The sequence below is a fragment of the Suricata suricatta genome, chromosome 6 (assembly GCF_006229205.1).
Source record: "Suricata suricatta isolate VVHF042 chromosome 6, meerkat_22Aug2017_6uvM2_HiC, whole genome shotgun sequence".
Taxonomy (NCBI): domain Eukaryota; kingdom Metazoa; phylum Chordata; class Mammalia; order Carnivora; family Herpestidae; genus Suricata; species Suricata suricatta.
Genome location: NC_043705.1, coordinates 91,456,657 through 91,481,043, shown reverse-complemented (window position 1 = coordinate 91,481,043; position 24,387 = coordinate 91,456,657). Strand labels below are relative to the sequence as shown.

Here is a 24,387-nt window from a genome sequence, read left to right as displayed (position 1 = left end):
CCCTGGAGGTGACTGAGCTAGCTGGGTGGCTCCTGTGTGGGACCGGCAGGAGCATGTGTGGAGTGCTCCTCTGCTTTTAATATCAACGGTGGGAGTGTGTTGGGTGCTTTACAGGGCTCTGCACTGTGCTACTCTGTGCCAAGCACTTGACCTACGTTCTCATTTAACCCTAACAGCCCTAATACGGGAAGTACAATTTTTTCTCCATTTAGAGATAAGAGGGCTAAGGCTCCGAGACTTAAGGTGTCCAGCTCAAAGACTTTAAGTGGAAGTGGTGGAGGCAGGCTGAAACGCAAGCTCCTAAGTCATGGACCACACTCCACTGGGGGACGAACTGGGTTGTTCCTCCAGGTGCTGTTGGGCCTGCTCACCTGGGTGCTGAGTTGTGGCCACTAGGTGGCAATAGAGTCTCACAGGATCAAATAGTCCCTGGGATTTCAGTTAAGCCACAGAGACCTCAAGAGCAGCAACTCCCCCACTCCTGAAGCACCAGGGCCCCACTCTCTCTTGCTCTAGCCTCCATGCCCCAGCACAGCGGGAAAGTGGGTTCTGGTGGGAGCCTGACCTGGGTTTGAATCCCCGCTCCACCACTTACTGGCCTGTGTGCTTTGGGGCCAAAGACTTCATCAGAGCATCATGTTTCTCATCCCTAGAATAGGAGTGATGACGCTTACCCTGGGGCTTGTGGTGAGGAGCAAGTGAGACAAAGACCATGGCAGTGGATGGGACTGTGGTAATTAGGACGCAGGGAGCATGCACAACGGGCCAAACAGAGCTCCCTGTGGTGTTTGGCCAACCTTTGAACACTGAGCTATTTCACATGGAAACCCCGGGTTTCTAGTGCTCCTTGATGATCTGCATTCCCACGTGGCAGCATCTGTGGGAGCAGAGGTCTGCTGTCCCTTCGGACAAGGCCAGTGCTCTCCAGGCCGCCATAGTCCTCTCACTCCCATGGAGACCGCAGGTCGGGTCCCTGACTTGGCCCCTTGGCCTCGCAGGTAGGAAAAAGTGCCTGAAGTACCCCTACAAGTCTCAGAACTGCAGAACAGTGCAGCCTGTTCCCATTCGGGCACAGGCAGGGGCAAAGACAGGCTTTTCTGTATATTTGCCCTGGAGCCTGGGGTCGAACCTTGAAGTGCCAGCACCCCCTGTGACTGTCGCTGGACAGGTGAATCAAACCAGGTGCCCACATAGAGGAGGCTCAGAATCCTGCTATTCCAGACCTCAAGTTCCCTGCTGGGGGCACTGGTGGTTCATTCTCACTCTGGGGCTGTCCGCGGGGCCTCAGTGGGCAGAATTTTGCAAGCTTCCCTGATTATCTATCACCTTGGGCTTGGCACCCTGGCCCTGAGGCTAAGAAGGCCTTCCTAGGTGGCCAGAGGTCACCAGAGTGATCCTGTGCCCTCCAGTAACCCCAGTCCCCACAGTGTGGCTTCTGTGCCTACTGATGGGGCCTCCCTGGCCCAGGGCCTTCTCACTTCTCCACCTGTGGAAATGCTTGTCAGCCATAGCTGAAGCCTCATCTCAAACATTACCACTTCCTCCAGGGAGCCTTCCCTGGTCCTCCAAGCAGAAATGTCTGCTCCCACAGCATGCACAACATCTTCCACAAGACCTGTTTTATTCTGCCCGTGTGACTATTGCTTGTTTACACACCTGCTTCTCTCTGGCCTGTGTTTTGTTTAACTGTGGGTCCCCCACACTTAGCCCAGGACCTGGCCCACACAAGGTGCCTGGGAGAGGCTTGCTGAGTGAAAGAGTGCACTACTGGGGCAAAGCCAGCGCTGCCACACAAGGCTGGAAGCAAACCAATTTTAAGTAACGGGATCTCTGGAGACTTGGGCCCTTCAGGATTGAGAGCTGAAGGGCATTAAGGGTCTGTCACTAGGCTTCGCATGTGAGCCTGGCCATTCTTCACTGGCTCCTCCCGTGGGTAAGAGACAGAGCCTGGGGTCTCCCCGGGCCCCCTGTTAACCCTCAGCCAACTGACTCCCTGACAAGGGCTGTGGGAGAGAACAGTTGTCCGGGTTCCTATTTCATTCCTCCATCCTGATCCAGGCAGCCCCCAAACGTCCCAGCACTCTTCCCAACAACAGCACCCCTTTACCAAACCACCCCCAGCAGCTACCGTCAGTGTGGGGGAGCGCTGGGCTGCTGGGACGGGCTCCAAACTCTGGACAGAGCCCAGCCCTTCCCGAAGCCCGGCTGCCACCTTCTGTCCTCCACATGCTCACGTAAAGGCTCAACTTGCCAAGCACTTTCTCATCCCCCAACCCTCAACATCACCCCCCCCCAGTACATCCTATTATCCACAGTACACAGAGGAGGAGACTGAGGCAAGAGGTCAGATAACGTGTTTGAACTCGGAGGTGTGTGACATCACGGACTGTGTCAGGCTGCCCTGGGCCCTGCTCCCAGGGCCTCCGTCCACTTGGCCTGTGACCAGCGGCTCCAGAAACACAGATGTTGGGAGGCCCTGACTCCAGGGAACTCATGATGCCACTGGGGACAGCTCCTCCTGGAGTCCATTGTACCCAACTGTCCTACCCTGGCCAGCGATCCCTCCGCCCAGCCCTGCTCTGGTCGAACCCCCTGAATATCCTTTCGGCTAGTTGGTGATGTTCCCTCAGCCTGCTTGCCCACCTGTTCTCCTGCTCATTTAAATCCTACCCTCTCATCAAGACCCATCGTAAAGGGCTCCTCCAGGAAGGCTTCCTGTGTGAGCTGGCACTTCTCAGGCTTGCACATAAAACCACCTGGAAGCTCCTTACAGCAGATGGCTGGGCCCGACCCCAGAGCTTCTGTCGGTAGGTCTGGGGTGAGGTCTGAAAATGCGCCCGTCTCGCAAGTTCCTGGGTGCGTTGTGCCACCCTGGCACCACACTTTGAGAACCACTGGTTTAAACCGGTGGATTTAATATTCTTGAGTTCAATAGAAAAGTTTTGATTGAATAAACGATTTAGTCTGAAAACTGCTACTCTTCCCCAATCCTAACCAATGTGCTCCTGCTTCCAGAGGGGCAAGGCCGGCCTCGGGACGCGGGCCCCCCTCACGCACTGTGCTCTGCTCCCAAGGAGTGGCTCTCTGGCCACAGGCAGTTTTATGTGATTTTTTAGGTGTAACACAAACATTTCTCACTTTAATGGCTACATTTATAATTATCACAAAATATTTATAAGTGATTTTTTTATGTTTAGTATGAGAAGTAGAAACAAAGCTAGCATCGAGCTAGCATATCTGCGATTTCACAGATATTTTTTGTAAAGATGTAAATGTAAAGAGTGAGCACATTGAAAGCTGATGTAAAGTAGCCTGCTAAGTAACAGGTGGGTATAGCTGACCCACCACAGTTTTACAATCTTTTTGTAAACCTCAGGGTGACTATTGGAAAGACAAGTTTAGGGAAAACCAGCCTTCAGAATAGTTTGAAAGTCACTTAAGGAATAGTCCTGCGCCCTCGGTGCTCTGGAATTCCTTCCGCTTGAGTTGCATGCTAATCTCCCCGTTTTCTTTCTTAAACTAATAAAAGATGAGGATGACATTTTGAAAAGGGCACCTCATTAAGCAGCCTCATTCCCATTGGCACACACAGCTCCTGCACGGTAGCCAGCTGGCCATTTATCTTATGGTAATCAAGTGTCATCTCCTGGTGGGGTCAGCCTTCATCTCCTGCCTCTTCCTCCAGCACCGCCCTCTCCCTCCCACCAGTCTCTGAGTGTGTGTGAGTGTGTGTGCGCACACGCGCGGAGGGGGTGGGGGGCCAGAGCAAAGACGCATCTTCTCCCAGGGTGGGAAGCAGGCGGGAAGACGCGGGGCTACTGTGCATTGATGGGAGGGGCTGTGTTCTTACCTGTACACCGTGGTGGGCGGGGAGCTCAGACTGTCATAGACGAGCCTCACGTGGCCCTGGTACAGCTCCAGCGCGAGGGGGTCATTGTCCCCCTTGTACAGAAGGATGCCGTTGTCCTTGTCAGTGGCCACCTGGAGAGGCATGTGGGTTAGGGCTCCCCTCAGGACTAGCCTCCCCAACCCCATCTCCCAGAGACCTCTTCCAGATGGCACCTGCTGAATGGACCCCAGATCTGAGTTCATGTCCTTATTTCTTCCTCTGTCTGGTCTGGAAATTTCTAAGAGGGCATATAAGTATATGCTGATTGGACAATTCAATAAATATTTACTGAGCACCCACTTTGTGCCACTTGGTTTATGTAAACACATATTGTTACACAGAAGATAAAAATATACATATTATGTGTGTGTGTGTGTGTGTGTGTGTAGCCTCAAGCTCTAATCTGGCCTCTCCCACCGTCATACAATGTGATCCCACCCAAATCCTTGCCCCTCTGAAAGCCTCAGTCTCTGTATAAAGTATAATCACTATCATAAACCAGATGCTAACAATTACCATTTCATTCAGTATTTACTATGAACTAGGCGCTGTGTTGCGTCATCTGGGGAATTTTTAAAAACACCATTGTCTAGGCTTCACCCCAAACCAACTACATATGACTCTCAATGTGGGGGAGGGGGCAGGCAAAGATAATTTTATACATTCTCCAGGTGACTCTAATGTGTTGCCAAGGCCGAGAGAGACTTGTTTCAGAAGTTGCTGCTCAGAGGGCGCGCCCCGCCGCAGGGCTGGGTTCTGCTAGCCTGTGCGCTCCCACCGCCCAGCACGAGTGCAGCCTGAGGGAACGGAGATGGAGCAGGCGGTCTGATGGGCCCTCCGGACCTCTGGGGCACAGGTGCTGCTCTGGCTAGCTGGGACCCAACATTCGGGTCCCCGGGTCGGTGTGGTGCAGGGAGGAAGGGAGGAGGGCAATGAGGAGGACCCAGGAGGGGCTGATAGAGCCAGAGCGCGCGTGCGTGCATGCGTGTGTGTGTGTGTGTGGGGGGGGGGTCAGGGTCAAACCTCATCTCAGACGCCTGCCCACTGGACTGGAGGCTCCACAAGGTGAGGCAGTTTGAACTTTCTGTGCATGTCTGCAGCCCCAGTACCTGCAATGGTGCATGGCACACAGAGGCATGCACCAGATCTGTGTTGAATAAATATTTTCACCATAAGCTTAAAGCTGGGCTAGCGTGTCCATGACCAGAAGGAGAGCGGGGCCCTCGGGGGTGCCCTGTGGCAGAGGCCACTCACTGGGCTGCAGCCTCTAGCTGGGTCTCTGGGGTCTTCCTCCCCAGCAAGCCTAGAGGCCGGGGCCTGCTCCTTCTCAGCCACACACCTTCGTGCTCCACCCTTCCCAGTGGCATTTAGGTCACTCAGAAATGCATTTTGGAATACATTTGCTGAGGTCCACAGGTAAGGAACCTGAAAGAAGTTAGTTGGAAAAGAATTTGGTTCCTACTAAGTGGTTTTTCATTCCCTGAAAAGTGCCCTGCTTGTTTGTGCCTCTGGGCCTTTGCACATGCTGATCTCAGGTTGCATGGCATCGCCTCTTCATCCTGCTCTGTGAGCCCCTCACTCTTCCGGCCTTCTCCAGGCAAACTCCTACTCATCCTGCAGATCTCAGCCTAGTTACCACCACCTCCGCATTTTTTCCAGCAGGCGAGGGAGCGCCGTCCAACCTATGTGCTCCCACAACACCTAGAGTTGCCACTGGCCCTCTGCTTATCAACTTGCCCCGGACAAGGGGGTCTGTCTGTCTCATCCATCATTGAATCCCCATTGTTAGCCCAGGGTCTGACATATAATTTTCTAGATAAATGAACGGAAGAGGCTGGAAGTGGGGACTGCTCTTGGCGGTGAACGCCAGTCAAAGCTGCCTGTGGAACAACAGCTGTTCTCAGAACAACTGGAGTCTGGGGGGCGGGACGGGTGGGGCGCACCTGCAGGGAGATGTTGGCCTGGGGCCGGACCTTGGCGGAGGCTAGTTCCACGTAGGAGTCTTTGCCCACAAAGTTGACGGTGATGAGCTTCTCGCACCTCGGCCCGGCGAAGCCTGGGGGGCAGCGACAGGTGGGCTCCTGCTGCACCACGATGCACTGGGCCCCGTTCTGGCATTCATACTGGTCACAGGGACTGGTCTGAAGCAGGACCATGGGCGGGGGGTGCTCACAGAGGAGCCCGCTGTGGGGAGGGGAGAGGAGGAGGGATGAGGAAAGAACAGTGTGGGGAGACAATCATAGTTATTTGGGCCAAAGAGCCAGCAGCAGAGAGAGGGAATAAAGATGGTAACTGGGAAGTGTTCCAGCCCAGTCACCGACTGGGGCAAGCCATTTTCCTTCTCTAAGCCCCAGTGTCCCCATTTTTAAAATAATAGGGTTGGACGAGAGTGCTGGTCCCCAAATTTCAGTGTCATCAGAAACACCTGGGATGAATTTGTTAACAGCAGATTCTCATCCATCCACAGATGGGTGGATAAACAGAACGTGGCACGTGCATACGATGGGTTATGATTCAGCCTTAAAAAAGAAGGACGTTCTGGGGCGCCTGGGTGGCTCAGTCAGTTAGGCGTCTGACTTTGGCTCAGGTAATGATCTCTTGGTTTGTGGGTTCAAGCCCTGCGTCGGGCTCTGTGCTGACAGTTCAGAGCCTGGAGCCTGCTTGGATTCTGTGTCTCCCTCTCCCTCTCTGCCTCTCCCCCTCTCAAGCTCTATCTTTGTCTCTGAAAAATGAATAAAACTTAACACAATTTTTTTAAAAGGAGGACATTCTGACATCTGTTATGACATGGATGAACCCTGAGGCCATTATGCCAAGTGAAATAAAGCAGTCACAAAAGCACAAATACTGTGTGGTTCTACTTTTATGAGGCTCTTAGAATAGTCAAATTTATAGGACCAGAAAGTCGAATGGTGGTTGCCAGGGACCATAGGGAGGGGGGACGGGGGGCTTAGTGTTTAATGGGGACGGAGTTTCAGTTTTGCAAGATTAAAACAGTTCTGGAGACGGATGGTGGTATTGGCTGCACAAAAATGGGAGTGGACTTAACGCCTCTGAACCGTACATGTAAAAATGGTTAAGGTGGTAAATTTTACATTATGAACATCTTACCACAATTTAAAAACATTTAAAAAAACAGTGCAGATTCCCAGTCCCTTCCTTCCACCCCCATTCTAATTTAGTAGTTCTGGGGTGGGCCTCAGGAATTTATACATTCCCAACCCTCAACATGGTCTCAATCAGGCTTTGGAAAAACTGGCCTTCTCCATGGTTCCTTCTCAGAGTCTATGACCAAGGCTCATTTGCATAGTTGGATTTATGCCGTGCAGCATGTACAGATGTTCATGGAATTGTCCCCAGGCCTCCCCCTCCCCTGCCACCTCCGGTCTGGTCCCTGCCTCCCCTCCAGTGCCCCCTTCCCTTCCAGGCAGTGTGGGTGCTAGGGCTGGGACCCAGCCTCTCCCATATACCCCACTGACCTCTCCTGACCCCTGGCCAGTGCCTCCTATCCCCGCCTTCCTTTCTGGCTTCACTGATTCCAGTGACTAACCCCAAACTCTCCCGTTCACCTCCAATTTTCCACGTTAGGGCACGATAATGTTTATTTCTCCAGCCAAAGATTCCTGCCAGTGTGATCGTGTGGCTATGCCTAACCTGTAAGCTGAGCCCCCAAGATAGTGGCATCTTCCATTAGAAGGAATCATGCCCAAGCCTGACATTATGTGACTTGGACCCTAAGTCCAACTCCCACATGGGGGACCAGGATGGCTCTTCTCTCCATCTATAACTTGGGGTTGACAACATCTGCTCTTGGAATTGGAAGGGCTGACCTTCTAAGGAGACTCAGGAGGCCCAGGACTAGGGCTGCCTGGGCGTGGTCTCCACCCTGCCTGCCTTGGCTCCTCAGTTGCCAGCCTGCATGCCCCTTCCTGGGGGGCCCCTCCACCATACCTGAAGCCCTGGGGGCAGATGCATGTGTAGCCATTGACTCCATCCACGCACGGGGCCCCGTGGCGGCACCTGTGGTTCACGCAGTCATCATTGTCCACCTCGCAGAGCTTCCCACTGTAGCCAGGGAGACAGTCACACCTGGAACAAAGCAGAGCAAGGCTGTTGGTGTGCCTGGCCGGCCTCTAGGTGGCCTCCTGTCTTCTCTCTCTACCCACATTCCTAAGTCCTCAACTCTAAAGGGTTCCCCAGATCCTGGCGCACAGTCAGCTTCACTGGCCATCCATGGCTCTGGGTCCCTGCAAGTTGATGTTTGCCTGCTCCACGTGGCGGCTCCTGTTTTCAGGAGCCGGTGGGGGGCTGCTGATGTGCTGCTCCTCAGGGAAGCCGATGGGAACTGCAGCACCCTCCCCCTGCCCCACCGGCCCTGCTGGCCCAGGCGCACACCCAACGAACGGGTGCACCTCACATGTGGCCTTCCTGAGTGTGCGCCCAGCACATGCATGCCTGGGCTCCTCTGCCTGGGAGACACTGTGCCGAAGACCCAGCAGGAAACAGTTCTGAAGGCACGGCATTACCTACAGGCACGTGTGGACACAAACACTTCCTGGCTCTTCTGCCTCCAGCAGCCTGGGGCCTGCGCACCTCTCTGGGCCCACCCGCAGAATTCTACTGGCCAGAACAGAAATAATAACCACAGCCTATCCAGGGCAGAGGAGCAAGGTGGGACAGGTGGCCAAGGTGGAGAGAAAAGCAGGACCTCTGAATACATACGGGACAGGGGAGCCGGACTTGGGAAACATCAGGACAAAGGGATGGTCTTCCCTCCCCCTTCTCATTGCTTGCTCCTCCCCCACCTTGCTCCTCCCCCTGCAGTTGTGGATAGAGTGGAATCATAAGTAGATCCTGGCGTTGCTGGGGTTGGTTGACAGAGCATGGTTTGTGCTGCAGATTCAGAGCTAGGTAGCCACTTGTCGGAGGGGTGTCTCTGGAGGAGGACAAGTTCTAGAATCGGAGGATTTTACTGAGCCTGCATTCAGAACTGAAATCTGCTAAGATCTGACCTGTTCACTTTTACTTATTTGAAGGGTAAATTTGAAATCCGTGACCTATGCTGCACCTGAAGGTGCGAACTTTCATGTCAGAGCCCACAATCCATCCTAGTCTTTTAAGGAAACAGATTGGGCAAGGCTTTGTCAGGGCATGTGCTCAGTACACTCTGCTAGTGGTGAGCCTGGCCCCTGTAGGCATGTGTCTTTGTGTCTCCTGAATTCTGAGTACGGGTAGAGCAACTCAAGTGCTAGGAGCCTCTCCAAGGCAACAATTGCCGCTCAATACTTGCAAAGTAAAATCTAGCCTGTTGGGCATGAAGTCAAGGTGGCTGAGGAAGTCTTTATGAGAAATCAGGGAAGCCACGCTTCCTCCAGATGCAGATGCGCAGAAGGAGCAATGGAGGTGTGGAGACTGTCAATGCTACAGCCCTCTTCATACCTGTGCTTTTCAAACAAAGCCCCTGGGTATCCTGTAAAAGTACAGCTTCTGGGGGGTGGGGTTGGGTGGGGCCTGGGAATTAGTGCTCCCAACAAGCTGCCCTTTGATCTCATTGGTTCACACACCTCCCTTCCCATAGCACGGATCTACCCTACATTTCTTCATCTGCCAAAGAGAAGTGTCTGGTGGTATAATCTGCTTTCCCTGGTGTTCTCAAATGTTTCCCCTTTCCCTTTCTTTGAAGGTGTAAGGCTTGTGCGATTCTGTTAGGAGTATGACCTGTTGATTCTGGATGAAGGGATGTAACCAAGTGACATGCTTGGTTCCAGGACATCAGGAGTCCCCGAATCAACTTGCAGCCCCAGCTGCTTCTGAGTGTGCTGAAGGAGCTTGCTTCAACTCACACCTCCACCCCCACCGAGAAAGCACACAGTTGTTTCCACAGCAAGATTACCGAGCACTTGGGGCGCCTGGGTGACTCAGTCCGTTAAGCGACCGACTTTGGCTCAGGTCATGATCTTGAGGTCTGTGAGTTTGACAGCTCAGAGCCTGGAGCCTGCTTCACATTTTGTGTCTCCCTCTCTCTCTGCCCTTCCCCTGCTCAGGCTCTCTCTCTCTCTCTCTCTCTCTCTCTCTCAAAATCAGATAAGCATTTAAAAATTTAAAAAACCCAAAAAGGTTGTGGAGCATTACAGGAGATAGGCCAGTGTGCCTGACGTAGAGTATGTCCTCAGTGCATGTTAATCATCATGATCTGTGTTTTTGTCACTGTCACTTTCAGTGTTCATGGGAGTGTTCTTCGTTATTGTCAGGGCTTTGGTATATTATGATTTCAGTGTTTATACCACAGATAGTTATACAGTTTTATCTGTTATGTTGCGTTGAAGCCCCATTAAAACATCACATAAGGAAATCTTCAAGGATAAACATTTTCAAACTTGGGCAGAGGTTGAACCGACTACATGTCTCTTGTTACTGTCCCTGCTGCCTGCCTAGGGATGTAGATGATGGGAGGTGAGGGGAGAAGAGGGGGATAAAATTAGGAAATGTTGCATTGGGAGAAGGGATTTTTTTTATCTAAATGCATTTTAATAAAACAAAATTCACATTGTTGAGCTGGCCTGTAGCCCTCTTCAAGATTCTAGGAGACACTGTGTAGAAATATATTATCTCCAGGATATGAAAGCAAAACTGGTTTCCTTCTCCATTCCTTATTCTTTCTACTCTGTATTCCCCTAGAACTCAAGAGGAGTGAGGTGTCTAGGAATAAGTACCGGAGGATCATGATCTCTGGCCCTGCTTAGGTCTCTGGTCCCAAGTCCAGGCACCCCGCCCCAGACCTATACCCTGGATGGACCACTTCTGACCAGTCTTCAGGCTCACTCTGCTCAGTCAAGCCAGCGTCCTCTGGGTTTGAAGACCACCACTGATGTCCTTTCCAGCTAGGGATGCTCTGTCACCTCGGCACAGCTCAGGTGCCTGGTCACTATCGCTGCCCATTGGAGGCACACCCAAGGCACTCTGCTTGTCAGTCCAGCCTGCTGTGCTTTGGGTTCAAGTTTGTGTTTTATGCATCTCTTCCTCTCCTTTACCTCTTCCTTCAGTTAAAGAGCACCCCTGAGTTGAAGTCAAATCCTGGAGTGGGAAAATGGGGTTGGGGGATTGGGAGGCATCCCTCATCCTTACTTACACTTCAGTGACTCAACTACTTAAGCGCCCACCTGACTCCTCTCAGAGGGGACCAGAGCAGATAAGGGAGATTTGAATGAGGGTGCATGCATGGAAGGACTGAAGTTTCCTTTGCTCTCAGCAAAGCCAGAGCCCCTAACATGCCTCTTGCATTTTCCCTGGTAATGAGCTCTAGATTTGAGATGTCAAAACAGGAAAGGAAAACGCCAGATAAAACATGCTCACCCTCTCACCTGCACCTACTCTAGATCCTTCTTCCATTGGTGAGGCCCTCCCTCCCTTCCTCAATTCATTCAAATCTCACCCATCCTTTGATGTTTCTCTCCCCTCCTCAGCACCCCAGTGTCACTCAGAGCCAGAGCTGAGGGCTGCAGAAATTCCTTCTTTCTAAACATTTGTTTTGTGGCAAATTTCCCCCCCCCCCCCCCCCGTCCATGGAAGGGCCTTGAAAGGGAGGGAATCAAACACCTCTTACAGTACCCACTACACTCACCACAATGAGCATTTGAGGTCTGAAGGGTTGGCTCACCAGGGGAAAACAACTAGGACCCATAATTCTCAGATTCTAGGATCCTAAGTTCTTTAGTACAAGTCCTGGAGATTCATGAATCTAAGGGTCCAGAGTTCCTAAGTTCCTAAGATTCTGTGATTTTATGATGTCATTAGTCTCAGGCTTTCTAAAATCCAGGGTTTCCATTAAGCATTACGCTTTGCAGTACAGCATCACAGTCTCAAAAACCCCGGGGTCTGGGAACTCTCTGCCTTATGACAGACTCAGACTGCTGGACAGACTCAGACTGAGGACAGATCCTGGAGCCATTTAGACCCAGAGCATGAGCTTCATCCTTCAGAGGCTGGAGAGGCTACTGGATGAAAGGCTGGTCAGGATTCTCTTTAAAGACTCATCAGCATAGGCTTCAAGCTCCAGACCCACAACCCTCATCTTTAGGGGTGACTCTGTAGAGTCACTTCAGGTGTCTTTGCTGAAGGCTCATCTGGAGTCTCTCCAAGCTTCTCTGGTCTTTGCCTGCTCCCCCAAACTTTCTGGTGCCAGAGGCTTCCACCCATCCTCCAGTGTTGGACTGAGTCTATTGGAGACAAAGGGAAGCAACTATGGGTGTAAGGCAGCTTTGGGAGAGTGTTTAGGGGAGACTGTTCTTGGCTCCCTGGGATGTCCCTACTGATGTCAGAAAATCCCAGGACTCAAGGGTCTCAGGGTTTTCTCTAGAAGAGGCAATGGCACATACTTTCATGAAGGAAGGTGGAGGAAATAAGTAGGGACAGAGCCCAGCAGTGATTTCCCAGGGGTGTTGTTTGAGTCCCAGGCTCTGGAACTGGTGCACTCACCTGAGCAGACTCTTGCTTCACCCTTAGAATTGCTTCTGGGCACCCCTAGCTGCTATAGGCCCTGCTGTTCACCATTGAGACCGTTCCACCAATGGCTGTGGCTGCTGAACTGAGTCAGTGCTCACTCTCCCTGACCCCTGTCCCCAACACACACAGGTGCATAAACTGGCAAACTTGCTGGAACCACAGAGGGCACAACACTGGGAAGGATGCACACAAGGAAAGTGATCAAATAACCATTGGACTCTGCATCATCTGTGGGATTGTTCTACTTATATTAATTAGCTCTGGAAAGGAAAGCTATGCTGGTGTGAGGGGGTGGGGGCAGGAGTGGGGAGAGTAGGAAGGAGGGGGAGGGGAAGGAGAGGTGTAAAAAAAGAGGGGATATTTTTATCTCTGTCTGTCTATCAACACAGGAAGAGAGACAGAGACCTACAAAGAGAGATAACCACAAAGAGACAGCAGCATGTGCACGGGGAAAGTGAGACAGAGAATTAGACCATGACTAGTCAGAGACACAGAGAAGCACAAGCTAATGAACAAGTAATAGGCAGAGAGAGAGATCAGGAGAGGGAATGAGAGGGAGAATGGAAAGGGCCCAATGTGAGGCAGAGTCCTCAGGACCCAGTGCTGCTGGAGACACAGAGCCAAGCCTCACCTGAATCCTTTGTCCAGGGAGATGCATTTGGCCTCATGCTGACAGAGGTTCATCCCGGGCACGCAGTGGTCAATCACCTCGTCGCACAGCTCACCTGGTGGGGGTGGGTAGAAAGCTCAGGCACCTGGGAGGACCTGGGGGGATACCCTGGCTAGAAGGTCGGGTCCATCCAGCCCCCTACTGGGATGTCATGGATCTCAGGCCCCCTGCATTCGCTCTCTCGATGTGTCCTTTCTGCTGTACCTCTTCCTTGGTCTCCCTAGTGGCATGTCCGGGATCTCCCCTGGGCACTGTCAGAGCACCATCATTTGGCTATTTCACTTGACCATTCAGGGGCTGCTGCAGCTGAAACCATAGGACGCCAGCCCCTGACCTTGGGCTGTGCTTATTTGTTTTTTTTTTTATTCCACATCAATTTACTAAGCACATCTTGTGTGGCAGACACCATGATGGATACTAGGGACACAATGGTAACCAGGTCTTGTCCTCCCCCTGGCCTAGTGGGGGAGATCTCTAAATCAGTAGGTGATTGCAACATAGAGATGTGTGACCACAGGGATAAACTCTGTGGAAGCCTAGAGGATTCTTGGAGGAGCAGACATGGCTTAGCAGCACAGTTCACCTGCTGTAGATAAGTAAGCACCCTGGATTTTCTCAGAGAAGAAAATATGAAAGGAATTTAAAGTTTAGGTCTCTGGACACACTCCCTTTGAAATTCATCGTGCCAAGAAAGGCAGAACAGGTAATACCCAGGGAGGCCCTTGGATATACAAGCTCCCCAAAGCTCACACCATCTGAAATGTGTTTTGGGAATGTGGAGGGGGTGAGAGGGGACGGCAGGGGTGAGGGCAGTGGCAGATGCACCCCTGAGCTTTGGGTTCCCTTAAATTCCACCTGGGTGGACAGCAATCTAAGAGAGGAAAGCTTCACCCATGGACTTTCTATCAGAGGCAGAGGTAGGAACAGGAGCTGAGAAGGCTGGAGGGACAGGGCAGAGAGACATCCTGAGGGTGGCCGGGGAGGAGATGAATGACATCTACAGCCCTAGTCTGTTCTCTGCTGTGGTGGGGAGAAGCCAACAGTGACCCTGTCCTCATTTTGCCAGCCTCTTAAGACCACAGAGGGCACTGTGTTCTTTAATAAGCCTGTCTTCTCCTCACTTCCTGGAGATACCCAGAGAGGTACATGACAATCATGACAACCCATTCTTGGGCAAGGTGCACTTCAGTCACCTGCAGACACAGGCCAGGCTATTCCACTGGGGTAGGAAACCTCAACAAGAGTGTCCTCAGTCCCCCTCCCCCTGCCCATTTGCCCTGAAGCCTATTCTGAGTCCCTCTGCCTTCTTTTTTTAACTGTCTCTCTTCTGGCACTGAGCAGATTCTTCTGGACCAATGATTTAGCCTTACATGACCCCTCATCTCATCTTAGGTAGACCAGATGCCCCTTGTGGCCAGAGGCTATACTTTAGACTTCTTGGTACCCTTATTAGTTAATTCAATGGTCTGTATACAGTAGATGCATAATAAGCGTTGCCTTCTGCTACTTTAACTCTTGGCTACAATGCCTCTTTGGGAAGGTAGAAGATGTAAGGGGTAAGGGAACTAGATCTTCTTCAGCAGATTTCTCTGCACTTTTCCCAAGCATAAAGCCTTCTCTGGGACCCCAAGAGGTGAGGAGTAAGTAGAGCAGGTGGTTTTCTCAGTTGGTCCTGGCACACTCCACCATAGTCCCCAGGAATGTGCTTGGGGAATACCTGGCTAATGGGTGGGAGGTCTGTATCAGGCACAGGACCCCGAGGAGCAATGGGGGCTCCTTGACTTCCTTCACTGTTGCCTCAGGACTGCTTCTAATCATCATCTGTATCCCTCCCCCACCTCACTCTTGACATCAGGCTGGGTGTATCCCTCCCCCACCTCACTCTTGACATCAGGCTGGGTGCCAACAGGGGAGAGTGTGGTAGCTCCTGAGTTGCATGGTCCTTATTTTCATCCTCACCTTAGGTTGGTATTTCCTAAAATATGTTTCTTGGGACACAGGATGTGTGGGTTAGGAAAGGAGTCTGTGGGTAGGGAGGAGGGAAGTTCTGGCTTCCAATACATTTGGGACTTGCTCGGTTAAACGAAGTTAAGTAGCATTCTTTCAAGCAGTAACTGTTAGAACCTCTAATATGCTCATTTGTATCACGTGGAAGAGAGCTAGTATTACATACAGCGTTTCCCCAAGTTGTTGTTTTCGGGGCCTTTTCCTCAAAGAACTCATGGAATTTATGGAATTCCATTTTGGGATATGCCACTTTAGGTGGATCCTATAACAAAGGAGGTTGTGCTTACATGACTGGGTGGCATTTTGCTTCATAATCTAGTGGTGTATTTAACTGTCCTCATTAGGAGCTGTTAATATAGGAAATAAAGGTGTTGTGTAGGGGGTGGGTGGGTAGGATGCTTATCCTGAGGAATAACCTGGGGGGAGCCTTCTTTTTTTTATTCTCCAGCTGGGTTAGGTTCTTCCTCTGTGACCCCACGAGCCCCCAGGCTTCCAGGTGTTATATTCCCATTCTACTGAATACATGCTTCCCTCTATTTGATAATGAGCCTTTTTATGAGAGAGGACTTAGTTTTGGTCATTTTTGTGTCCCCAGTTCCTAGCTGGAAAGTGTCTGGAAAGTAAATTTCCAGAGAAAGCAGACTAGACCTGAACAAAAATTAAATGTAATGCAAGCATGTCTCACTAGCCTCAACCACCGCGGGGACTCCAGGGTTCCTAGAGGAGTTGAAGGCTAACGGAATGGACACTGAACTTGCCCTAGGAACCTGTCTCAAAGTCGGGAGGAGCTAGTGACGTGCAGGGCTGGGGGAGGTGGCAAGGGTGGACAAGCAAACAGAGAGGGCCTCTGGGAAGCCCGTCACGGCACAGCACCGGGTTTTGGAAATTCACATCTCTGTCCACAGGGGAGTGAGTGGAGGCCCCGAAAACTAAGATAACGGTACTTTTTAGTGCATGGCATGTGGCCGGCCACCATGCACAGGAGCTAGGGGACCTTACCTGTGTAGTTAGGAGGACAGACGCACACGTAGTTGTTGACCCCGTCCACACAGGTGGCATTGTTCTCACAGTCGTTGTCCTCACAATCATCTGGATTGATCTCACACCGCTGTCCCTCGAAGCCCAGAGGGCAGGAGCAGCTTTGGGGGGTGTGGGGTGGGGAGGAAGGGGAGTCAGGAGTTTAGAGTGGGGGGATGGGGTTGGAGTGGCAGAAAAGAATGTTGGGGGGGATATAATTAGTCAAGTTTCTCTCTGGATGGAGGTCCGAGGCAGCACTTTGGATACTTGAAGCCTTGGGGTCCTGAGCAGGGAGACCCTCAGGAGCCTGAGAAGTCATTTCATCAGCCCCTTATCTCTGGGCAGTATTCCATCTCGCCTGGCCCTGGATGGCTGCTTCAGCTCTGGGAACAGTTCTGACCAGCAATGCCCCTCACCATCCGCCCAGCTGGAAGCGCTTCCCTGGATAGAGCTTAAATTCCTCCAGCTGTCTTCCTTCCCCTCCTCTGTGGGGAGTGGTTTGTAGACAGAGAAACAGCATCACAAACACCCCCCTTTGAGTGACTTCCTACTCAAGGGCAGCCTCTCTACCTTGAACAGGAATAGGACAGAGTGGCCAAGATCGGGATCTGCAGCTGAGTTTCTTGGGAATGAATTCTGGGTGTGCCACTTCCTAGCTACTCCACCTTAGGAAAATCCGTTACATTCTGTGTCTCAGTTTCCACCGCTAAGGACTGGGGTGATATTATTTACCTCCAGGTCGGTTGTGGGGAGTAAATGATACAAGTAAAAGGCTTAGGAGGGGACCTAGGACATAGAAGACTCAGAATGTGTTAGCTTCGATTCTAGATGACTTCCGCACCCAGCCTCCTTAACCCTTCTCAGAGACACTTGTTCGCTGCACGCCCTCTAGCTTCTTCCGGGTAAGGAGGATCCTCTCCTGCAAGGTTGGCTCAGAACACGGAGCAGCCCCATGCCTTCCCTTAACTTGTTTCTGGAGGCTACCTCTCTTAGATAAAAACCTCAAACTTCTGGAGTCCTCTGCCCAACCTTGGCCACACCCCAGGATTAGGCATGCAAACTAAGTCAGAGTAGATAAAGCTGAGAAGACTAGAAGGGCCAGGGGAGTTGAGGGGGGCGCACCTGGGAGAAGAGTATCGGACTAAATGAGCTGCAGGCACTTACTTACTCCCTGGGTTGCCCAGCCCCCCCTCGTCAGGGATTTACACCCCATTCATGAATATCCCTTCCAGCTTCAGACCCAGAACTCCAGGCCCTTTCTGTTTTAGAAATTCCTCTGATTTGGGATTTAGCTATAAAACTAAAATAATAGGAAGTGGATTTCTGGAGTCTTACTTAACCTACTTTTCTCTAAAACCTGGAAACCATGTCACATTTTCTTTTTTTTGAAGTTTATGTATTTTGAGAGAGAGAGAATGAGCTGGGGAGGGGCAGAAAGAGGGGGAAAGAGGATCAAAGCAGGCTCCGTGTGGAGAGCAGAGAGCTCAATGCAGGGCTCCAACTAACTAACGAACCACGAGATCATGAGCTGAGCCAAAGTTGGGCACTTAACTGACTGAGCCATCCAGGTGCTCACCATGTCACATTTTCTACAAAAGGTTCTACGGTCTGAGCTCTTGAGGTGGAGCAAAATGGTGTATTTCTTTTTTCTATGAGGGACCCTAGAAGTTTAGGAAAAGCGATTTCTTCAAAGCCAGATGGAGAGTGGGTTTTTAAGGGTCTGAAACTATAATGTTGCCTATTTTCCTGGAAGGAGTTAGCCTGGCTGTCCCCGGTCTTAGGATTGCAGGAAAGTGGGACGCAGATGACTATCGGGGAACAGGTTGCTCATGGAGTGGACAGAGGGTGGGCAGGAGACCAAGGTCTCCTGGCCCTCACTGGAAACCTTGGCAGGGGGTGTCCAGGAGACTCCACAGGCACCCAGTCAGCCGTGGGGACTTAGGACAGGCCATATCTCCTCTCTTAGTCTCCTGCCCAGCCAGCTGTGCTTGTCTTTTTGTGATCAGATGATGCATCAAGATAAGCATCTGATAATGCATCTGATGAAGAAACAGGTGAAACTTCCAAAATTATGACTCACAAGAGGTATTATGGGTTGAAGTGTGTCCCCCTCAAAAAGATATCTGGAAGTCTTAACCCCCCAGCACCTCGGAATGTGACCTTATTTGGAAATAGGGTCAATGCATATGTCATCTCAGATGAGGTTACACTGGAGTAAGGGGGGCCGGATCCACTGCCGTCCTGATAAGACCATGTGGAGATAGAGACACAGGGTCCAAGCCGCCCCTGTGCAGGGCTGTGTTCTGGCAGCCCCGGCAAACGGACACAGGAGGGAAAGAGAGCAAAGTTTCCCTGCCAGGTGTCCCTCCCTTTGCCAGCCTATCAGGTGTTAACCTAGCGAGGGAGAGCGTGCCTGCTCCTCGAGGCCTAAGCAAACTATGCTTTTCCTTGCATGTGGGCCTCATTGTCTTAACCCTATACCCCGTTTCCCTAATTCTGTAGATCTGGGTCCGCTTCCCTGAAAATTAAATTCTAAAAGTATTTCCAGTTCATTCAAATCCCCTCAACAACTGAAGGTGGAAACCAGGATCCTTCTGCTGACCTGTAGCTCCAGAGACCAAGAGAGATACCCACAAAGAGACAGAGAGGGGGGCACATGCAGAGGGGGACAGGGACGGGAGAGCCGGGATCCTGCAGGGGGCACTCCTCCCTTTCGCAGACCTGCATCCCTGAGCCAGGCTGTTACCCAGGAGGTGTGCTTCCTGGCTGGGGCCACGTGGCCACCTCCGTGAGGTTTCTGTGCATTTTCTCCTTACCCCTGCTCCCAGCGAGGAGGTGGGAGTGGGTGGTTTGGCTTGCTCCAGGCAGAAAAACAAACCTGGCCTTGAATTTCACTTCTTACGAGCCAGAGTTTGATGGGGCTGGCTCGGCTGGTGGACACAGGGGCAGGCTGGGCTCCCTGGGGAGGAGAACTAGAGCCCAGAACCCGATTTCTTTCACAGGCGGCGCAGCAGTCCCTCCCACCCCCCAGAACCCCCCCCAGAGTGCCTTTGCTATTTGTTTGCAATCTGCACTCTTGGGCCTCCACATACTGCTTGGCAGTGGGTGCCCCCGCTCTACTGCCTGACCCACTCGCTCACTGGGGGTGCTAAAGGAACCAGTTCCCACAGGTCTCTTCTTGCCAGGTCCACGGGCCGACAAGTTGGGCATCTGAAAGCAGCTGGGAAGGGTGGGAGGCAGGAAGGGAGGCTGAGGTTTGGCAGAGGCCTCGAAAGCCCCCTAATTGACAGGGATGGGAAAAACTTAAGTGGCTTCTATCCCTTTTTCTTCCTGAGCTGTTAATGCCAGGCAGGAATGTGTCAGGATATGTGACTTAGAGCAAATAAATCTCTGTGCCTCAGTTTCCTCATCTGTTAAGTGGGGATAGCACCAACTTGCAGTGGGTAGGCTCATTGTCAGCATTTAAATTAGATGCTACAGCACTAGTTGATGCCTGGTAATATGATGAACATGTAGTCAATGTCGCCTAGGATCACCGGTTTTAGCACATGGGAAAGAGTGGTGGGATCTCCATGCTGGGGGTGGGGCGGGGGGGTCTTGGGCCGTCCTTCTCTGACTTGGGCCAGCAGCTTTAGCTTCCCTTGGTGTCCTCCTGGCTCCAGAGACAGACTCCCTGAATTCCTTGTAGGAACGCTCACTGGCTGCGTCACTCGGGGAAAGGATTGCTCCTGTTGGTGCCTTAGTCTTCTCGTTTGTATTGCAGGGATCGCAGTAGCTCCCTCACAGGCTGGGAAGAGCCTTGAGAACATCCGCATAGCAGGCTTGGCACAGTGTGGGCACACAGTAGGCCCTCCGTGAACAGCTGAGCTTCAGCCTGCCCCAGGGGTCTGCCCATAAAGCCCTCTGAGGGAGCAGAGGCCCAAGGGGGAGCTGTTACCTGAATCCGTCCTTGTGGCTTTCGCTCAGGTGGCAGGTGCCTCCGTGCTGACAGGGGCTCTGGATGCAGGCGTTGATGGGCACAGCGCAGTCTTTGCCCTGAGGAGAAGAGGTAGAAGCACCTGGTTAGGGAGGCTTTCACTGGCTGCCTGACCAGGACGCTCCCTGGAGTTCCCAGCGTCCTCTGGGATGAGGCCAGGCAGAAGGCCCCTTTGTGGCCTCTCCTGTGTGGCTCAGAGGATGCCAAAGGGGGCTCTTGCTTTTGGCCACTCCACACTGAGAAGGGATGAAGGTGGAGAACTCAGGAGTTCGGGCCCCAGCTTCACTACTTCCAGGAATTCACATCCTGAACTGCAGGGCAAGAGCATGCTTTGGACACAGGAAAACCTGGTTTCAGACTCCAGTTTCATCTCTTCCTGGTTGGCTGACCATGACCTCATATAAGCCTTTTAACTTCTCCTGGCCTACCTAACAGAGCTGTTGTGAGGATTAAGTGAGGCCTTTCAGATAACACATCTAGCACACAGCAGGCATTCCACAAACACTAGTAGAGGACGTGGCACTCTTAGCTGCACTGAGGCCTGGATACGATCCACAACTTGAGTAGGGTGGATCGGGGCTGAAGTGTAGCCAGAGGACCTTGCCCCTATACGCTGACAATCCCGCAGAGATCTACCTTTAATTCGTCTGAAATGGGGCACAGGTGTTGGTATTTAAAGTTCTGCAGGGGATTCTAATGTTAGGCCAGACTGAGGCCTCTGGGACAGTTTTGTGTGGGGTAACTTTCCTCTGGTGCAGGCCCCTCTGGAGGGGACATCTGAGCTGAGAAGGAGTCAACTGCAGAAGCTGGGGAGCAGCATGCCAGGCAGAAGGACAGTGAGGGCGAAGGCACAGAGGACGGAGGTCAAAGCAGAGATGTGGACATTAGGACCCAGGAGCAGCCCGCTGGCTCTCTGGCTCCAACTCCCACCCTGGGACCGGCACACCAACGCTACACCCAAGTCTTGGCAAGCAGCCCCTTAGAGGACCTGCGGGGTCTGGAGAGGCATCGTTGTATTTGTTTCTGGGCTGTGGGCTTGGTGTAGGCACCATGCCAGGCGGGGGTGATCAAGGGAGCCCTCCCACCACCACACCACCTGCTCGCCATCTGCCTGAGAAAATCCTCTTCCCGCCTCTGCTGCCACCGCCAGTGCCTGTGATGGAGCTCCCTGCCTATGACTCCCCCTACTGTCTCAAACCCTGAAGCCCGTTCAGAATCCAGTAGTCAGGAGGCATGGCCACGTCTGTTTGGCTCTCTTCATGCCCCCTCACAGCTAATGGCCAGTCAGAGGTTTCTTGAGGGGGAGAAGAAGAATGCAGTTTGACATGGGGTCTGGGCTTATCCTAAACCAGAGCAACATGGGATCCCTTTCAGAAAGGCATTGCGTGCAATGGAAACTGCAATACTCATTCTCAGTTTATGGGAAACATTTTCCATTCCAGGCCTCACGCTAAGCATTTTATATTCACGATCACATATAATGTTCACAACAACCCTATGGATTGGTATGATTGTTATTACTGCCCTTTTCAGATGGGGAAGGCAGACTTGGAAAGTGAGCTAATATGTCCAAGATTGCAGAGCAGTTAAGTGGAACAGGCAGCAGCTGAATCTGGGCATCCAGTCCAGAGCCAGCACCGGGAACCTCTCTGCTAGGCCACTGTTGCTGCCTTCTCAAAACATGGGCTCCAGGGTTAGCACATTGGAGCACACACTCCAGTCTGGCTGCTGTGTGTCTTGGGGAAACTACTAGTTCTCTCTGAGCCTTGTTTTCATCATTTGTAAAATGGGAATAATACCTACCTTATGGAATGAATGATCAGAAAACACACATATATATAAAGCCCCAGGCATGTAATGGTAGCAACTTAAGTAAAAGCTATTCAGATGATGATGATGGTGATGAGGATGACGATGATGATGACGACAATGACAGCTACAGGGGTCTGAGGCAGGGCTGAGTGTGGGAGCTCAGAAGACTTTTTCAGGCATTTGGTTGGTACTGAATTGTTCAAAAGTGTGTGTGTGTTGTGTTAGACTGACGAGTCATGAAGAGCAGGACAAGAGAACCTTGATCAGGTCAAGGCAGGGCCTCCCGGGCCCCTGCCTGGGCCAGCCTCTCTGCCCAGGGGAACTTTCAAGTATCAGGGACTCTATCTGGGACCTTCCCCTGGGAGTGGGGGTGATGTGGAGTTGGTGACGCCTCCTCTGGTCCCTTATACTCAGCTCAGAAATCAGGAGGCAGACCCTAGCTCTTGACGATGTGCTAATTGGACCTGGAGGTAGGGATTTCTGTCATTACACGTCCTTGAGAAATAATCACCATTGTCAATACATAGCTAATTAGCTCAGTTCAACTCTCTTCAGCCTCATTTTGCTTAAATCTACTAGATTTATGATGCTCCTTGGTCTCCCACTGCTGTGTGTGTGTGTATGGGAGAGATAGAGAAAGAGAGAGAGGGAGGGAGGGAGACAGAGACATGGCTGGGGCTTCTGGCTTCTTTTAAAGGAACCTGGGAGTAGCTGACTCCATTGGAAACCTCATTCTGGGACAGAGCCAGGAGGGCTGCTGCAGGACCTTGCTACTCAGAGTGTGGGCCTCAGGCTAGTATCACCGGTATTTCCTGAGAGCTTGTTAGAAAGGCACAAACTTGGGCCTGACCTTAGGTCCAATGGATCAGAAGCTGCATTTAATAAGATCTCCAGGTGGTTCTCACACAGAGTACAGCGTGAGGAGCACTGCATGGAGACACTGAACACAGGCACAGGAAGCTAAATGGCTGAAAAAGAATGAGCCCAGACATACAATGTTAAACAGCTGTAAAACAGGTCTCTCTGTGAAGTGCCCGCTGAATCCTGGCACTGAGGCAGGTGAAGCACAAACGTGCCCCTTCCAGTCCTTACGGGGGCTCTGCAGGTGAGTGCAAAGCCTCACATTTATAGGTGGGCAGCAGGGCTCCCAGGGACTTACTCCCTAGTAGAGCACTGAGTGTATGGACTTTCCTGCAAGAGAGATGGGTTCTGCGTTTAGTTTGTAAGTTAGTTGATCTTTTTGAACCTCAGTTTCCTGATCTGCCAAAAGGGGATAACAGACCTTATTTCAGAAGGACTGAGGGTGTAAATGAGGTAATGTGCTCGAATTGCTCCACCAAGGCCTGCCATTAAAGATGACCAGTAGCTGCTACCAAACACTAAACAGTGGGGACCATGCTATGCTGGATAACATTGTGCCTTCCCAGGGTCACTCAGCCAGTCAGTGGAAACACTGAGATATCTGGAAGTAAATGGAGAAACGCCAGAACTTAGAATTTGGTTTTGGCTGTTGGGCGATGGTTGTCAACTTAGCAACCCGCCCAAACTTACTACCTTAGCCACTCTACCAGGGTGGGCTCCAATCCTGGGAGAAGGGAAGCAGGGGAATAAATGCAGAGCAGGGGGTGTGATGCAACCCGGATTAAAGGACCTCTTTGTTTCTATCTACTGCATTTTGAGGTTGAACCTGATGTGAGGAGGAGAGTAGCAGCTGTCCCAGGTCATAGGGTCAGGTAGGGACAAGCTCCATGGGGTCCTGCTTGGTGGACCCTACTTTTCCCTATTCTGGAGACCCAGGTCCCAAATGGCCAGGGACCTTACAATCATGGTGCTTCTCAATGGGCCGTGAATGCAGTGGTCAAGAACATGGGTTCTGGAATCCGATGGTTCTGAGCTCTGAATCCCAACTCCCTCACCTCCTACCTCAGATTCCTAAACTGGAAAATGAGGGTCATTTTAGGAGCTGCCTCCTTGGGCTTTGTTGAGGAGGATGCAAGATCATGCTCGCACCTTGTTTAGTATGCTGTCAGTACATCGTAGGCACTCAGTAAACGCTGGGTGCTCATATTCCTGTTGTTACATTCATCACCATCAGCATCACATACCGTCACCACTAGTATCATCCTCCTCCTCAAGGTACTCCAGACTTGCACTAGCCCAAGAGCTTCGTAAAGGTCAAAATCTCCGCTCAGATTCTTCTGCGAGACCTTCAGAATCTTATGAGTAAAGTCTGAACAAGTGGCATTATCCTGTAGAAGCCTCGTGGTTGTTCTCTTTGCTCTGACACTGGTGGCCAGGCCTGTTTCATAGTGCTGTCAAGTGCAGCAGTAAGAAGCCTGGGGCTTCAAACCCAGCTCCACTACTTTCAGACTCAGGCTGATCTTACAGAGAAGGAAGCAAGACTCAGAATGAGGTGGTTCACTTTATCTTTCAAATAGGGATGATCCCACCCACTTCAAAGGATGATTACACAACTTAGAGAAGGCAATAAATGCCAATGTCCAGCTGAGTGCC

The 24,387-nt window shown here is 51.7% G+C and overlaps 1 protein-coding gene across 1 annotated transcript in view; it reads right to left on the bottom strand.

Annotated features, from left to right (window-relative positions):
• Positions 1-24,387, bottom strand: part of SLIT3 (slit guidance ligand 3) — a 593,860-nt gene that overhangs the window by 12,834 nt on the left and 556,639 nt on the right. The window contains exons 28-33 of the mRNA XM_029941248.1: positions 20,023-20,120; positions 16,068-16,207; positions 13,023-13,116; positions 7,841-7,978; positions 5,833-6,073; positions 3,851-3,981 (exon numbers count right to left, since the gene is read on the bottom strand). Coding sequence (XP_029797108.1) covers positions 3,851-3,981; positions 5,833-6,073; positions 7,841-7,978; positions 13,023-13,116; positions 16,068-16,207; positions 20,023-20,120 — 842 coding nt within the window. The remainder of the gene's footprint in view (positions 1-3,850; positions 3,982-5,832; positions 6,074-7,840; positions 7,979-13,022; positions 13,117-16,067; positions 16,208-20,022; positions 20,121-24,387) is intronic.